The sequence below is a fragment of the Labrus bergylta genome, chromosome 9, assembly GCF_963930695.1.
Source record: "Labrus bergylta chromosome 9, fLabBer1.1, whole genome shotgun sequence".
Taxonomy (NCBI): domain Eukaryota; kingdom Metazoa; phylum Chordata; class Actinopteri; order Labriformes; family Labridae; genus Labrus; species Labrus bergylta.
Genome location: NC_089203.1, coordinates 28907993 through 28925830, shown reverse-complemented (window position 1 = coordinate 28925830; position 17838 = coordinate 28907993). Strand labels below are relative to the sequence as shown.

Here is a 17838-nt window from a genome sequence, read left to right as displayed (position 1 = left end):
AGTTTTGATCGAGCTTTTCAAGTATCTCATTTTTGTAATCGTGCATGTAAACACATCCTGATTTCCGAAACCTGATTTTGCTACCTGGAGAACTCTGAAAGAAAACGGGATCCTGTGACATGTATAAACTTCACCCCGGTTTTCTGACAGCTGCAGACTTCCTGCGCAGGCGCGGCCTCAGCCAAGTGACGCATCAGCAAAACAAACATGGTGGCGGCCGTAATATATATTTGGAAGTTTTGATGGGAGAACGTATCGATATGCTGACCTTTTTAAGTCTGTGGTGAACAGTCTACAGGACGCCGGTACTACATTTTCTTTCCTGGTTAAATCAAATAAAAAATGTGCACTTAATTGACTCAATTCCCAACACTCAAAGACTCGTCAATAAACGGATTGCGGTGAGCTGAATACATTTTTTCCGGTGTTGACACAAGTCGAAGCTCATCATTTCAATCACAGGTGTAGATAATATTAATGAATCGTTATTTCCACTTTGTACAACAAGCTAACGAGCTCTGCTGAGTGAGAACAGTCAGCTACAGCGCCCTGTAGAGCCCCCCTCCTCGTCACTCGTCCATGCCTTTGCAAGTGACAGAGAGGAAAACAGAAACGGGGGCATTGGAGGTTAAAACATCGGGTCACTCTGTTTTACGCTGTTACGACACTCTAACAGGAAACGATTGACTCGGTGTTAAAGTAGCAAAGACACTTGAAATACAACAAAGAAAACGTTACAGAGAGAATGAAAAAATTCCATCAGCGACCTCTGGGGCACGTGTGTGCTCGTCAGAGTGAAGACCGGCTGAGCTGTTTACTTAAAGCAAGAGAACAGAAGTCAAACATGACAGGTTCAAACATGGCAGTCATCTCGTCACTTTATCTCTGGGCCTTTGTGTGTGTGTGTGTGTGTGTGTGTGTGTGTGTGTGTGTGTGTGTGGTCTCAGTGAAGCGAAAGAGAATACTGGAAGAGGATGGATCAAGACAAAGACGGTTCAAAGTATCCAGACACAGAAGTCTGTTATGAGATTTTTTTTCACAGAAGTTATGTGAGCATCTGTCCGGTGCAGAAATGCTTCAACTCATCGCTGATCATGAGCTGTGTTTGACCACGCCCCCTTTCCATGTCCTGTTGTTTACAGTGAGAAGGCAGACTCAGAGGGCAGAACAAACACCTAGCTGTGGGAGTGTCACCCACCTGGGGGAGGGGCTACTGAGAAACATGGTGAAGTGTATTATTCATAATATGTGACCTTTAAGAAGGACTCTAGTTATGTAACACTCTGATGTGAGCAGCGTAGATGACATTAGGCACCTGAGGTTTGTTACAAGACGTTATTTATGTTGTGTCAGATAAGAGCATATGAAGGTGACTTTACAAACATGACGTTAACGTCAATATTACCGTTTGGTTTTCTTCAGCAATCGATATCCAACCTCCTGGTTGAAGGTTCTGCATTTGTTTTACCCGTCGATCATTTCTGACGGCCCCTCTGAAAAGACTTTAACGCTGTTTATGTTACCTCTAGATTTCATTTTTCATTAGATTCTCATTTCAACCTGTGGAGGTTGTTGCTTATAAACACGACTCCAGGTGGCAATAAACGTTTACAAAAACAGCCTCCTCCACATGATTTTCAGTGCAAACATTGTTCATCCCAATTAGAAAAATATCACACTCATGACCTTAACCTCAGAGCTGCACTGAGTCATGTTTGTCGCTCAAGAAGCAGTCATATAGAATAATCTGCCAAGCATTTAAAGGTAAACAGACGTTTGGACGAGGGGTAGAACTGGTGATTAAAGTCTGTGTCACAGGAAAAGATAAATAACAGGAAGTATACCAGGATAGAGCAGAGAAAGGGTTGTGTTGTCTGCTGTCAGCTTTAAGTATAGAGTCAAAGTGTCTTTGTGAAGTGGGGTACTGAGAAGACATAAAAAGGCATATTACTTTTGAATCGCCGTTTGGGATGACAGATCCTGAAACAGAAAATGAAACCGACCGACGGCAGCTTGACAATTTTCCTCACAGAAAGCACTTCTATCTCTTAATTCCTGCTTTCATTTCAGGGGCTTGAATGATCCCCCACCACCCCCACGAGGGTCAGAGGACCTCTTTGTGAACCTGAAGCCACTTATTTTCTCCATCTCAGTGTCAAGGGAACACCATCAGTGACCGTGAGGCACCTCGTTTGGTAGATCCATCGTCCTGGATGTGTAGTTACAGCGCAGGTTCAGAGGGTATATACGGTTTTATATGGAACAAATCGAGAACACAACGGCTTGATTATTTAAACGGTGAAACTGTTCGAGCCCCAGAAAATGAGAAAATTACAGAGTTTCAAACCATTCTTAGTGAGGTTATATTGGTTGGTGTGTGCTCTCTAGCATTATAGACCTATTCCAGGGTCTATTACCAAAAACAATCCTCCTGAAACATGGAAGGAAAACTCTGGTTTTGTTGTCGTTTTGCAGACGTGTAGAAGTGTGTGTGTGCGCTGTAGAAGTGTGTGTGAGCTGTAGAAGTGTGTGTGTGTGTCTCATCCTAAAGTAAATGACAGTACAGGTGCCAGATGTTCCAAAGCGCTTAAGCATAATTTCTCCCCGACAATGCTTAAATCCTCGGGTACACATAAACTGAAATGGATGATTGCAAATGAAAACACTGTGTTATGCAAGCAAATGATTTTAATTGTGCTCACATGAAGAGGCATGTCCCTCTGCTGTGTGAACTCCCTGAAGTTTGAGACGGGGGGAGAGAGAAAAACGCAAAGACAGCTGAACTCATCACAATGCATCATTTTTTTAAAACACATGACCCGTTGTTTTGTTTGTTTGTTTGTACGCACCACAGGCAGGAGGGAGTAGCGGATGCAGAATCCCGGCGCAGAGGGGAAGTACTCGTCAGAGATGAAGCGGATGCGGAGCTGACTGCCTTTGGAAGTGTGACCGGCCGGCGCCGACTGTGAGCCGCACCAGCGACCCGCGATGGTCTTCTCAGTCGGATCCTCTATCTCCACAAAGTCGTACCTGATGGAGTGAGACAGAGAACAAAAGAAAATCACAGGATTTAAGTGTCTGAGGACTTACTCCACAACTATGTTTCAGGAAATATATATTTTTTTAAGTCTTAAAATGGTAATGAACAGAGCTAATTTGAAAAATGATTATCGGCCCATTAAACTTCACAACTTCAAGTCAGCTGACCTCATTCACTCCTGACTCTCCGAAGAGACGAGACCGCCGACCCTGTTGCTAACCCTTTGTTCCACTGACAACATCTGTATCGTGAATAATGCGACCACGGAGGGGAGAGAAAGAAAATTCTGTTTCTACTTGGGCGTTCATTGGTTTAAGGTGAGACACTACAGGTGAATAGGGTAAAAAAAATAACTCACAGATATCAACATGAAACTTCTCCAGTTTATTACTTATATCAAGGCAAATATTTTTCATATTTTTTAAGTTTTTTTAAATTTTATGTTTAAATATGCAAATAAGGCATTATCTAATTAAATATGTGCTGATTTGCATACATTTCCAGCTGAGAAATCTGAACATTGGATAAACCCAGGTTCAATAGCATAGGACCAGTGAATGGAAGGTCCTCATTGGTTATATGAGGGGTCAATCAAAAGGTCAGAGTTCATGAATTAGAACAGAGAACAGCTGGGGACATTTTGAAGCAATCTGTGGATCTTTGTGGATGTAATGTGTTTGGATTCAATCTTCACTGGATTTGGGTTGTTACTGATGCAGCAGGACCGTTTTCGTTGGATAATTATGACCTGAAGAGAACAGTCGACCCTCCATGAAAACATGAATCACAAAGATCTGTTTTTTTGTCGGTGGTCTGACAGATGTGTAGATTGTGGCTGCTGGAGTGATGTACACAGAACAGCAGTTGTTTAAATGACGGTGATAAAAAGAAGATGTGTGTGATTTAGAGTCTTTAGAGTCATCATGACCTCTTCAGAACTCAAATCTATTAACAGATCTCAGGACCTTTTCTTGCTTTCTGTCTCAAAAGTCTGAACTGAACTGGGGAGGCGTTTAAGTTTCCCACTCCCGTTACTTTAAACTTTACATTGTACGCCCACTGTACAGACGCTACAGTCCTCATGGCTGTCCTGGGTTTGAATCCGACTCCTCCCTCTCTGCTCCCAACAGTTCCTGTCATTCTCTTCTGTTCAAACTATAAGGACAAGACATGGACCAAAACATATCTTTAAAAAAACAAGCTACCAAAACTGCATCCTTTTTGGCAGTATTAGTAATGGAGGTATCTAATACTTGGTAACACATCTAGCTGCAGATAACATGTCTAAGCTTTAAAGTTTGTAGACCACCTGTGAGTCAGCTGAGGTCTTTTCTTTTGGCCGTTATGTTGTTATCAGCAGCTCTAATGTTTGCTCTGGTGCTGCTTCCTGCGCTGCCCTTCTAAAGGTGAGATAGTTAATATCAATCAAGCTGCTCGGGGAAATAAAGATTTAACCTCATTTTTTGAAAATGAAAATAAATATCTTTAATAGCGGGTTATATCTCAGACAGACTAGTGTTATCTACTGCCTGAATTAAATGATTAAAAATAAACTGCGAGTGTATTGAGGACAAATCTCAGGTTGGTCGACACAAGCAGCTGCAGCCCGCTGACAGGCATTTTACACTGATGCTACATGTTATCTCTGACATATTATTTTAATTAAACCTGGAGCTTGTTGAACTGTACAGAGCAGAGTGATGAGCTGCAGGGCTCTCTTAATGCTCAGTTTTGACTCACTTTATGATTTATTACATTAATGGGATTGCTGATCTGGATTTGGAAGCTTTTTCAGAAAGTTTTAAATGATGTATTTTATCTCTTGATAGCTGTAAGATATCTATTGAACTAAGTTTAGATTCTGCTCCTGAATGCTCTGGATTTGTTTGGACCAGAGAAGGTCGGCGGTTTTAAGGCGACCCCCACACGGCCGTTTTGGACGCCCCTCGGTTTGTCAGATATGAGAGCAGTTATCAGGTCAACAGGTGTTGCAGCGATGGAAGCGGGCAAGAGAAGTGGTTCAGATAGAAGTGATTGTACCCGACCTGAAAAGCCTCTGCATGTTTCTAATAAGCTCCACGAGCAGAAACGTGCTCAAACTAGGATCAATATTGGAGATGCTTTTGAAAAATGGAGAGAGGTTAGAACACAGAAAGGTTTACAGACCCATGCAGAGCTGGATAAACACTGAAGCTTCAGAGTCCACCACATGGTGACCTGAGTGAGCATGGACTCTAGAGAGGAGGGGGGGGGGGGGGGGGGGGGGGAGAGAGAGACAGCTCTCTACAATGCTAAGATTTTGGATTGCAGTACCTATTTAAAACACCAGGTGTCAGAGTTAAATATTGCTCCTTTAACCATTATAATATTGAGTGTTTCCATTTTCATTGTCTGCTTCTCCTTTGAAAATCGACATAATAAGCCATGTAATTGGTCTCCAGAAGAGTTTAAATAACAGTATTTTCTGGCTATAAACAAAACATCCCTGAAAACTGCAGAAACTTTTTCTGGCTGAAAACAAAAATGTGGATATCTGAGAAAATCCAATGCAAACTTAAAATATATTTTGAAAATGACAGATGAACAGTTCAAATATTCATTTTCAAGAATTTCAGGAGAGAAGATAAAAATAAACATAACAACTGAGGAAAGTACAAAAAAGCACAACTCCTTGTTGTGGGGAGCAAACTTTGTGACCCTGTAATTACATGACAGTCTCTCTCTCTCTCTCTCTCTCTCTCTCTCTCTCTCTCTCTCGACCGGCCACCCTGCCAACACATAAGCCCAGTAAACAGTGTGCAGTGCAGGAGCATATGGCCGAGCTCCAGACTCCTTTTTGGTGTGCCAAGGCTAACATCAACCAACCTCAGCACTTAAAACATGCAGTTCAGGAGTTCAGCCTTCATTATTTATACCTGTGTGTGTGTGTGTGTGTGTGTGTGTGTGTGTGTGTGTGTGTGTGTGTGTGTGTGTGTGTGTGTGTGTGTGTGTGTGTGTGTGTGTGTTTAACCAGTGGCTGCGGTGTGTTCAATACCGCCTTGTTTCTCTGACTCTTCACAGTCTGGGATTAATCACTCTGCCATTTGCGTCAACAGGCATGCTAACCTCTCATTCAGGTCTGCCAATTCGGATATTTGGATTTCAGGGACATTGTTTACATTTTGCACAGGCCTGACAGATTCAGTTCAAGCTGGTTTGAATAAAACAACATAGGGCGACATGAGCGAGACTAAAAATGGATTTTCTGTGATGTTAAATAAACTGAAGGGGAGGGGAGGAGGGGTCGATGCATTCACTCACTCTCCAGCCTTTGATTTGGAAAGTCAGACATGAAGTTTATAATGTGCACAAACAAACACACAGGGAAAAGCCTGCGAAGAAATGTAAGACAACTGCATGCAGTATGAAACATTCATTCATATAAACGCAAACCAGCGTGGTATGAAATGATTCTGGAAAAGGATAAAGTAACACTTTAAGCCTCTTCTCGACGGAGGTCAGCAAAGAAAAGAGAAGCTTTCCTTCTCTGAAAAATCAGCCCTCAGACGGCTCCAAAGCTTTGACAGATGGCTCATCAATAATTCAGAGCGCCCTGATCATTACACATCACCATGTGTTCGGAAACAGCATGTCGAACAGCGGTTTCTACGATTTACAAACGCACTGACATACATACCGAACTGTACGTCCAGTCACACTGAACAGGATCAGAGCACCAGAGGAGGCTCATATAGAGGATTACCTCCTCTGCACACAACAGTGTTTTATGATCACAAAGCCTTCTCTGGATGTGTGTTTTTCTTTTCACATTACCAGACACTTTGTATGAAGCACTGGCACGATGCAGATTAGCAACACTAGCACTGTTTTTTGTAGTTATCTTGTCTAAAAAGAAAAAGAAAAAGGGGAATATAAAGCTTTTCTGAGAGCAGCCCTGTCTGTGAGCCGTCAAGCACGACTCCGCTGCCATGCCAACCAGCTGCAACACCGATCCCTCTCCAACAACGTGCTTCTCCTCCAGTGGATTTGGCGAGAATGCTTTTCATCACGCCACAGACAAACAGAATATCTGATGAGCATCTCGACTGCTCAGCCTCGCTTGCTCGCTCGCTCTCATCTCAGCAAAGACTTCTCGCTGCAGGCTTCCTATACCAGAGCCGAACACTTCTCCCCCCTCTGTTGTTTGCTTCCCCCCCCCCCACCCCCGCCACTGTGGTGAATCGGTGGACAGGAGATTACAGCCGTGTTTATTTGCGTCACATTGTGCAGTGACAAGAGGGTAAGAGCAGCTATCAGTAATGCTGTGTATGAAAGGTATACCAGCAGAAGGGAGGTCAAAGATTGTGAATGCATTTGTAAGCAGCGATGACAGATAAAGTAGATACCAAGACCTGGCTAGAGGCCTGGCAATGTGAGTGTGTATGTGGGACAAAGAGAGAGAGAGAGAGAGAGAGAGAAAGAGAGAGAGTGTGTGTGTTTGAGAGAGAATAAAGGAGAGGGTGAGAGTAATGACAAGCAGAGAGACGTCAATGTGTGTCTTCTTCTGCTTGTGATTGCATGCTGCATTCAGCAGTCTACCATGCACTGCCAAGAGTGTGTATCTTGGGATTGAATCAAAACCTGTAAGGCCTCAGTGGGGGTGTTTTTTTTTTCTTCTGGGGCTGGGGGGAAACGAAAAAATGTGAGAGACGTGGCGATGACTTGCATGACCCCAGAAAAAAAAGGATGTTGTTATTGTCTCTCGCCCCTCTCCCCGAGGACGCTGACTAGTGCAGTCTTGTTAAAGGCGGGACGGCACAAAGGATGTCAATCTGCACCCTGCCCCGCACTGGAACTTTCGCCTCACAGGGTTTCAACAGCAACACTAACCTCATTCGTCAATGTGCACCCGACCCGGCCCACCACAGAGGTGTTCAGAGTGGGGGGGGGGGGGGGGGGGGGGACTTGAATTACTTGCAATAACAGACCGTTTTTCTGTTTTTCTCAGAGGCAACAGCCGACAAAGACAGGCTGCAGGAAGTAAATTGTGCAAGAATAGTCCTTGGATGGCAAGAGATTCGACAGCTGAATCAAGACAAACACATCTTTAACAAGACTCTGCGACGAGTCTCTGAGTCAGAATCACAAATATCTTTTTTAAAACTGAGATTGATCATACTTTCACTGGAAGGGAAGCAGGTTGAGTCACTGACATATCCTCTTCTTTCCTGAAACCATTAATTTGTAAGAAGGTACATCTATTACTTTCATGTCTCTCACTTAAAGTAGATTTATATATTGGCATGCTGTAGGCTGAATCCCTTAAAGACCTCAATCAGGCCTTTAATCATTTATCAAGAACTATAAAATATGAATTAAGTGTTTCAAATGTATCTTAATAACACATTATCTTCCAGTATCACATCATACATAATTTGTTAAAGCAGTCCAGAGCTAACGTCACTTCATATGTCTGTGCATTTATGATATAAATTGACAATAATTGAATCATTGCTCAATTTAGATAATTCAAGTTGTTAGTTTTTACCCATGCTGTGTCAGCAGGGGGATTTAAGGAGGGTCAAATTCTTTAAAATCAGATTTAACATGTAACATTGCTGTTCTCTTCTGAGTCTAAAGAGGCACATTGATAATTATTTAAACTCCTGGCTTTGCCGGTCAGACAGAGAAACTCAGAATGCCGGCTCCCTGGTTCTTATCTTTTGTTCAAACCTGGCACTGCTGCAAAGGAATCGAATAAGGCCGGTTCTGTTTTAAACCCGTCATTCACCTTGTCATCCATTAGGGGGCTCTCCAGGAATGACCAGGGAGGTCACCCTCCCCCAGCTCTTCCTCTCCTTCCATTTATTGGGCTCCTCCATGCTAACCAGACAGTTGTGATGTATTGACAGCAGGGCACTGAGCATAATGCACAGAGGATGAATCGATCGTCGAAGCTCGGGATCCCTCTTTAAATTGAAAGGCAACAGAAGCAAACCCCAGCAGTAATTGAAAGTGTGCTCCTCAATAAAAGGAGAAGATGTACTGTATATATATGTGTGTGTGTGTGTGTGTGTGTGTGTGTTTCAATTCATGTGTTTCAGTCAGAGGGGGGAGGCATGTGTCTTTTGAACAATCACGTAAGCGTCTAAAAATATCGACCACATCAAGTAAAACACGTCGGTCTAAACCACGTCATCATGGTGTCCTGGGTGAAACAAATCACTCTGATGTTGGGTTTTCAATATTCACAAGCTGCCATGCCAGACCAAAGGCAATTTCACAAATGGCAACACTGTGACTCTGAATCTTTAAAGATGGAATAACAGCCCAAGACAGGACCATGTCTTCACCACAGACCAACACACATCAGGCCTGCCAACAAGGGGAAGCCCCTGTTTGATGGGATCTGGCCAAGAGAGCAGGAAACGCTTAATAGAAAGTCAGTTACAGCTATCTGCTGAAGGAGGTTATCATTCCTCATCAAGTGTAATAGATATTTCATTGGGCCATTAAGAACTACTTTTTCTTATCGCTCAACATTTAATTTATGAACTATTTTAAGAGTTTTTCAGATGGCGGGCACTTTGTCAAGTCAGAGTAGAACATCCTGACAGAAAAATAATCCCTTTCGCACACATTACAGTGGCCCAGAAAGCCAGTGTATGAGTTAGAGGGCACAAACAAGAAGCAGGAGAGTAACAGGGACGTGCAGACCATTTTACAGGGATTTCTTTTTTTTTGACACTGTTAAAATGATGTTCAAATATATAAAACAAACTCATGAGCAAGGGGAGTTCAAAAAGTTTTATATAACAGTTAAAGGAGATATATTATACTCACTTTGACCAATTCATAACAAATATTATCTCAAGACACATTACAAAAACAGCAGGTATAGACTATACTCTTTGATATTTTATATAGTATAGCATTATATTGTTATTATTAATATTATTTAGAAAGACCCAACCTTATCCACAGCACTAAGGAACATTTAGGAAAGTTACTTTACTATTTAAGAGGCAGAAACCTTGAGCAGAACCAGACTTATGATGAACAGATATCTACTTTGATAGGGTTGGTAATTGTGCAGCTTACTTGCATATGCCGTCTTCAGGGTCCTCCAGACCAAACCTCTCATCGAAGGTGAGCTGGATCCTCATGTTACTGTTTGCCACAAGTCTCCAGACCAGCTCAGTGTTCCTGGGATAAGTGTTTGGGAAGTCTGGGCTTTGGACCATTCCCTCTCCAGACACTGTTATGATCTTCTCCTGATTAGAATTTTGTACTCCTAAAAAAACAAAAAAGAGATTGTTTTAAAAAACGTGATTGTGTGAATTATAAAAGTTTGATTAGTTCAAAGGAAATCAGAAGGTCGAGGGTTTGATCCCCAGCTGAGCTAAATAATAATAAATTAATAAATATTAAGGTTGTTACCCATGCTTACATATTAACTCAACGTTATGTCCCAACAGTACATTTTCTGATGGACTTTTTACAACCTTTTTAAGCATCAATAAGGAAAATCTAAAGATATTTGTATTATTTTTTTCATCTTATTATTGCATTTTATAAATTGCATAAGAGGTAAGCAGTCTCATTATGGCCAGTGAAAAAGAACTTGGACCTGTATATGAGCCCCATTCAGGTCATTGCACTTAAAAACACAAGGCATGTATAAGGGAGGTATAAAAGAAATGTCAGCCTAAAGATGGTAGGAAACTTGTGACAGTCTGAAAGCAATGAAGTGAACAAGCTAATCTGAGTAGTGAGAATTCCCCAAAAACCTGCAAGCATGAAAATTAGTCTTCCCTGAGAAAATAAGTCCACATGGACCATGCCTTATGGTCTTGGTTATATATGTGTGTTGTCATCATAACTCCATTAATCTGAAACATTTGCTCAATGCAGAGGACTTCAGATTCCACCTGAGCCCCACAACCATCCCGAAGCCAAGCTTATAGTGTAGATTCAATACTTCAGGTAAAAAAAAAAGATACATAACTAACCCTACCCTACTTATGAGTATATATAAGCTACATAAGTGCACAGGCTAGAACATTTCCATGCTTAAAATATCTTAATAACCATGGCAACCTGGGTCTTAATTAACACCTGCCAAGAGCCATGTCTGTATGTCGGGGTATCATAGGGGTGGGTGGGCTGGCACAAGCACACTCAAACACAAACTGATGGACACAAATTAAAACACAAGAACACAAGCCATCACTCACCACTGTTAACTAAATAGGACATCAGCTAACCAGCTGCAACTGGTGTGCTGCTAGCTAGCCTTAGTGTTAAGCTAGTATTACAGATTTACAGATTACTATTCTTTTTAATTGGTGAAAATTGTGGAGCGAGGGAGTGGGGAATGACATGCAGGAATAGAGCCACAGGTCAGATTTGAACCCAGGCTACCTTCTTAGAGGACTATGCCTCCATTCACTGGGTTCACTAACCACTGGACTACTGGTGCCCCGTGTGAGGCGAAATTTACAAGGAATCAGGCAACCTTCCAAAAGATTATGTTTAGCAAGGAAGAAAAATATGCTTGGCTGGTGGATTTTTTCATCTACTCGCCACTTTTGCCAGTAAGCCAGAAAGTGAATTTCCCACCCTGATTGCAACATACTCTAAAAAATACTTGAAACTTCACGCAATAGAATTCATTTTCTACACAGTGTTTAGCCTGTAGCCTCTAAAGCTCAAACACAGATTGAAGAAGGAAAGTAGTCTTTATCACAAGGACAAAGTATGCATCTCAGCATCTTGTTTAAATCAATTTATGGTGTTAGTTAACATGCTAGCAACCTCCAATCTTAAACCTAAACTAGCTTAATCCTCCTTTTAACTTTGAAATGAAAAAAACAGTTGTCCTGCTGAAAAAACAAACAAGTTTTCACACCATGTTGACATGCTGAAGCTATATTTGAGAGGAAAGAACATTGTTTGTCACGCAAAAGAACAGTATTTCTAGAGAAAAGCAAAAAGAGAATGAAATGCTAATGACATTTGAGTCCCAAATGGTGCAACAAAGATGATAGCAGAGGTGTTAAAATTTAATATGTAGCATTAATCAACACTTCCACAAGGAATGTTTCACACAACAGAAGCTAATACAACAACATAATTTAACGCTGGTGTTACTATTTACATGCTGTTTGAAAATGTTTTGATTTTCACACAGATTACACTATATATCCCATCCCCTGACTTTTCTCAACTTTTTAAAGCTCAATCTATATTTATAGATCATTCAGTATTCATACACTGATCCAATATGTCTAGCTGTCACAAGAACCGGCAGGGGTTTAATGTGCTCATTAGGAGGAGCGTACTGCTGGAAGTCTGTCGGTCCATTAAACGGATGAGTAAACATTTCCCCAGTGCAATTTATATCATATTTATATTTGAAACACATTTTGGGCTTGATTAGTCTTTGTTTTGCCATAAATTTGATTTAAGGATGTGATTCATGCCCAGCAGTGTGATTCATTCAAAGGTTGTTAGCTTGTAATAGAAACACAAACACAGACAGGTTACGTTCGTGCCCTGTGCCCACCCTGTAAACTGTCAAAAAGTTCCACAGCAACGCTTAATTTCTCGCAATGGTTCCAAGGATAACTAATTTGTCTAAAGGAGTGGTTACTGAAGTGAGGGAAACATTTTCTGATTATTCAAAGTCAGAAACAAGTCGAAGAAATCTGGCAGTTCACCCAAATGCTGCTAAGCCTGTCAACCTTTACGTTCACACCATCGTTCATACCATAGAGTAGACATATGGACAGCACACCGCAACCTCCCCCCATTGTACAAATAAGAGGCCACAACAACCCTATGAAGGGTGCTGACATATTGTGCATTTGGAGCCATAGTCTGCGCAGTTGGGATTGCCTGGAAGAACTTCGATATAATTGACGCCACACCTCTTTGCTAACAAAGAAAACATTTAACTTACCTCTAGATCCCTCGGGTTTCTATAGTAGGACAATAGCAAACTACAATAACTATACCTGGTCTGAGAAAAAACACATATTTGACTTGTATTTTGAATATATAGTGTAACCTATTTCCCATCTGTTTACAAGAGTCGCTCTTTATATATGCTGCAGCCAGTCTGTAGGGGCGTCTCTTAATATTTTAGCTTCACTCCAGGTAGGATGTTGCTCTGTCCAGTCTTTATACAGTCTAAGGTTAGCACAATATGGTTTACAATGCAGATATACTGCTCAGAATTCTTCTAAACTTTTGACACAATGTATTCCAAAATTTTTAATGGATGACAAAATCAAACGCAGGATGAAAATATCAATCATTGCTGGCAGATTTGAGAAGCTAGGTACTGTAGCTAGCTTATTTACTGAGCATTATAGGCTGATGCTTTTATTGGAAACAACATCACTCGCAGACAAAAAATAAATAAGACATATGTTTGTATTGCAGAATAGAGTTATAGTTCTTGCATTAAAGTGTGGAAGGAAACAATAAAGGATCAGACTCATGTATTATTCCAAATTGAGCTCATTAGATTGCTTAGCTTATGTACTTGGCTAAGCAACAAAGCTATAAAAAGGAATGCTTTATTGTTCAAACAGTCTGTGTTTTGATTCTGAATGTTATCGAAGAAAAGGCTTTTGAGACGAGGATTTACCAGTGTGTTATATAACCAGACAATTGGCTGGTTACATTCCTCCACTTCAGATGGGAAAAAGACAGAGATGCTCAAATTTTTGTTTTATTTTATCCGAATGCGATAAAAAAAAAGATAAAGGACCCTCCTAAGTCCTTAAATGACAAACATTGCTCTTTCGATGAACCAATGCCACCAAGTTAACATTTGGAGGAATCCAAAGTTCCAAACAATCAAGCTGTGCCTTGTTTGAACAATTGCTTTAATAAATTAAATACCAATCTGTAAGATATCTACTGAGTGAGATGATAAAGGTATCTTACTATCTGATCAGACATTAAGGAAACATGCTATGTTGAAGTGCTGGCATCTCTGACAACAATGCAGCAGCCAGTATGTCCTCCTTCTAACTTTAGATTCTGCTCCTGAATGCTCTGGATTTGTTTGGACCAGAAGAGGTAGGTGGTTTTAAGGCACCCCCACACGGCCGTTTTGGACGCCCCTCGGTTTGCCAGATATGAGAGCAGTTATCAGGTCAACAGGTGTTGCAGCGATGGAAGCGTGCAAGAGAAGTGGTTCAGATAGAATTGATTGTTGGGGCGCTGGTGGCGCAGTGGTTAGGGTGTGCGCCCCATGTATGGAGGCTGTGGTCTCAAGCGGGTGGCCCGGGTTGAAGTCCAGTCTCCCTGGTTTCCCACTCTATCCACTGTCCTATCTCTCAATTAAAGGCACAAAAAGCCCCCCCCCCCCAAAAAAAAGAAGTGAGTGTACCCGACCTAAAAAGCCTCTGCATGTTTCTAATAAGCTGCACGAGCAGAAACGTGCTCAAACTAGGATCAATATTGGAGATGCTTTTGAAAAATGGAGAGGTTAGAACACAGAAAGGTTTACAGACCCATGCAGAGCTGGATAAACACTGAAGCTTCAGAGTCCACCACATGGTGACCTGTGTGAGCATCCACTCTAGAGAGGAGGGGGGGGGGGGGGGAGGACAGCTCTCTATGATGTTTACAATTTGGACTGCAGTACCCATTTTAAACACTAGGTGTCAGAGTTACATACTGCTCGTTTAAAGCTCTTGTTTAGAGTTTCATATCTTGTGAAACACACTGAAATAACAATTGATGTACATTTGACTGATGTATACGTATAAAGGACATTATTAGCAGAGAAATAAGAGGCACCACTTTGTCCACAGGGGGCGACAAAATCAACAACACAATTCGGAATGCAGTTTCTCACAGTAGCGGTAGTGTTTTTTTTTAATGCTCAATGAATACTTCACATGGCCCTTTAAAGTAGTCGAGCATTTACTTATTAATTTTTTTAATAAAATCTGATTTTTTTCAGAACATTCAAATAATTTCTGGTACATTAAATCAACCACTAAGCCTCCCCAAAGTGTTCTGGCAGCAGTAAATTTACTTTGAATTTACTTGTTTTCTTTTTTGTAGTTTATAGAAAGGCATACAATCCTTCCCTAATCCAATAACAAACAGCATTCTTATCAAGATGTAACTTGATATCATCCCCACTTTCTCTCTTGGCATCCCCACTGCAGCTTTCCATCAAATGGAGTTAAGTGGATAGACCAACAATGACACTTTTTAAGAAAACAATAACTTCAGATTGCAGATATCGCTTTGATGTTTTCATTTGGGTTTGTTGGGGAGCCAGGTGGGAACAGATTGAATGACAGAGTGCCAGATGCAAAGAAAAACAAGGCCCGGGCATGACTTCTCCATGAAGAGGCTCTTTCATTACTGTGTGAAGAGTTTGGCCTCAAGTACAAACTGTCTTAGAACATAAAGGGCCTCCTTCTTCTTGCAAGTCAGACTTTTTTACAAATTAATTCATGCACCCCTTTAGGCCAAAAGGAGAAAAAAAAAGACATTTATATGTTGTATGTCATATGCAACATAACTCCTGGTACAGACTCTTGTGATATCATGCATTGACTTTACAACAACTCCTTACTGGCAGGCTCTCCTGCATGCACACTCAAACCTGTGCCAATTATCCAAAACACTGCAGTGCAACTGGTCTTCAACCTGCCCAAAACAGCACATGCCACTCTGCTGGGCACATTGCTCCCCCAAGGATATAAAAAGCCAACTTCCTGTGCCACACTCGCTCTCTCTCTATCTCTCCTTCTCTTTTAAACAGAACAGTGTTTCCACCATTGTGTTTAGTTTTGCATTTCTTTGTGTTGGTGTGCTCTTTAACACAGCATGCACACACACACCCACACACACTCTCTACTTATGTTGAAGACAGATATCGTAACCATTGTTATCTTTGATTAATTTGGTTAATTTTGTAATAAATCGTTCATTTATTTCAGCAAACTCCTCTCGTCTTTGGTCATGGCCCCATGAGCCGGGTTAAGACAATCTTGTCATTGTTTTGGCACGTTCATATCATAATAAGTAACCCTGAGTGTTTGCGGCCAAGAAGTCTTTATAATACGAGATTAAAATGTCTCTCTCTCTCTTAAGCTTTTGTGCAAGAAGCGGCAACACAGCAGGTTTGATTGACTGTTTTTATATCCATCTGCACGCTCAGGAGGAAACAAGCCGATAGCTTTCATGCTATTAAAGCTCGGCCCTCCATCACAATGACGTGTTTTTAATTACATCCCCATTACTGTGGGCTCCTTACATACGGGCTCATAAAGTGTGTAATGAATTATGTGAAAAAATTTGATTCTTTAACGAATGGGTCCAGATGTAGGCGTACATATGGTATTAATAGAAGAGGCCAGAAAACAGCAAAAGATCTACCTGTACGACTGGAGATGGACTTTTAAGATTGTCTCTGTGAAGAATTTCAGGATACAATAACAGGAATGCTTCTTTATTAAAACTATCATTGAGGGGAAAACGTGAAAGGAAGCTTGTTTATGCAGAGAAAGGGGAAACGGACGAGTGGGGAAAAAAAAGAAAAAGGCCTTGACATGAGAGCATTAGTTCCTGATGAAAAGGTATTCCAAAGATCTGCACGGATGAAATCATACTAAATCCAGAAAGTCTGCAAATATCCGTCTTAATCCTCAGACACTCATCACAAGTAATTGCAGAAGGTGGGGGAGAACATTGTGTTTGCATTCCTGCTCGGTTCAGGTCTTTATGCATGAAGATCAAGAACGAACCAATCGGAGGGAGTCTACGCTGTGGCTCTTTTGTTCACTTGCATCAAAGCAGAAACTCTTCAACTGTGCAGAGGACGTCTGCTGAAAAAAACAATATTTGATTAGAGTGAGATCCACGAGGTCATCAACCAGACTCTTTTCTTTTTTTCTCCCTGAAGCTTTTTTATATCAACAATACTGTCTTTTCATGCTTCGTCCTTTTCAACCTCCCCCATTGATTGTCCTCCCTCTCTCATTTACCCTCGGAGTACAGTAAAATGCAAAGACACGCTACCATGCCGGGCCGGATTCTGGGCGTAACTCTCTGACTTGAAAATGACCTCACTCTCGGGGTTAACCAATGTCATCTAATGATCAGAGAAGCAGGTCCCCCAGAGTGAATTACCTCAAACATGACTTTTCCTTGACCTACTTATTTTCCTTGTGTGAGGAAAGTAGAGCCGACTATTAAGGGAGGAAGTGACTCTGAATAAATAAGAGCCTATACAGTGCAGCCATTGTGCTTTGTTCACACGTTGGTGGCTGAAGCATTCATGCTGTTAAACATTAACCTTTCCCCCCCGCCAGAACAGAAGTGGTGCACACATGCAGAGAGACATGGACGCGTGCACACGAGCATTAAACAATTATTAATAGAACTGCTATGACAACTTGTTATCGTAAAACAAAAAATGATAATAGGATTACAAGGGTAACGCAGCACTGTGCATTTTCAAATGTACACACGACTATGCTTTCACACACACTGACATTTGTGCATGCATACCCAGATGCATTAATGAATGTTAGATGCCTCCGAGCGGAGATTAACTAACGAGAGCGGCCCCCCTTTATCCAGACTGCTGCATGTTTCTCATTAAAAAAAAAAAACAGAGCGGGAGGAATGAGAACCATTCATTCTGGCTCCTGTTAGCTGCACTAAATCCATCTTTCTTCACATGATATCATTACTCACTACATCGGCTCTCGGCTTTGGAGTTTATCCGGTGGTCAGACTGCATGATATAGTAGACATAACTTTGCCTCTCTTCT

At 41.4% G+C, this 17838-nt stretch overlaps 1 protein-coding gene across 2 annotated transcripts in view; it reads right to left on the bottom strand.

Annotated features, from left to right (window-relative positions):
- pdgfc (platelet derived growth factor c) overlaps window positions 1-17838 on the bottom strand; it is a 55447-nt gene that overhangs the window by 8930 nt on the left and 28679 nt on the right. For both annotated transcript variants that reach the window (XM_020645090.3, XM_020645091.3), the window contains exons 2-3: window positions 10121-10313; window positions 2850-3030 (exon numbers count right to left, since the gene is read on the bottom strand). In XM_020645090.3, coding sequence (XP_020500746.1) covers window positions 2850-3030; window positions 10121-10313 — 374 coding nt within the window. The remainder of the gene's footprint in view (window positions 1-2849; window positions 3031-10120; window positions 10314-17838) is intronic.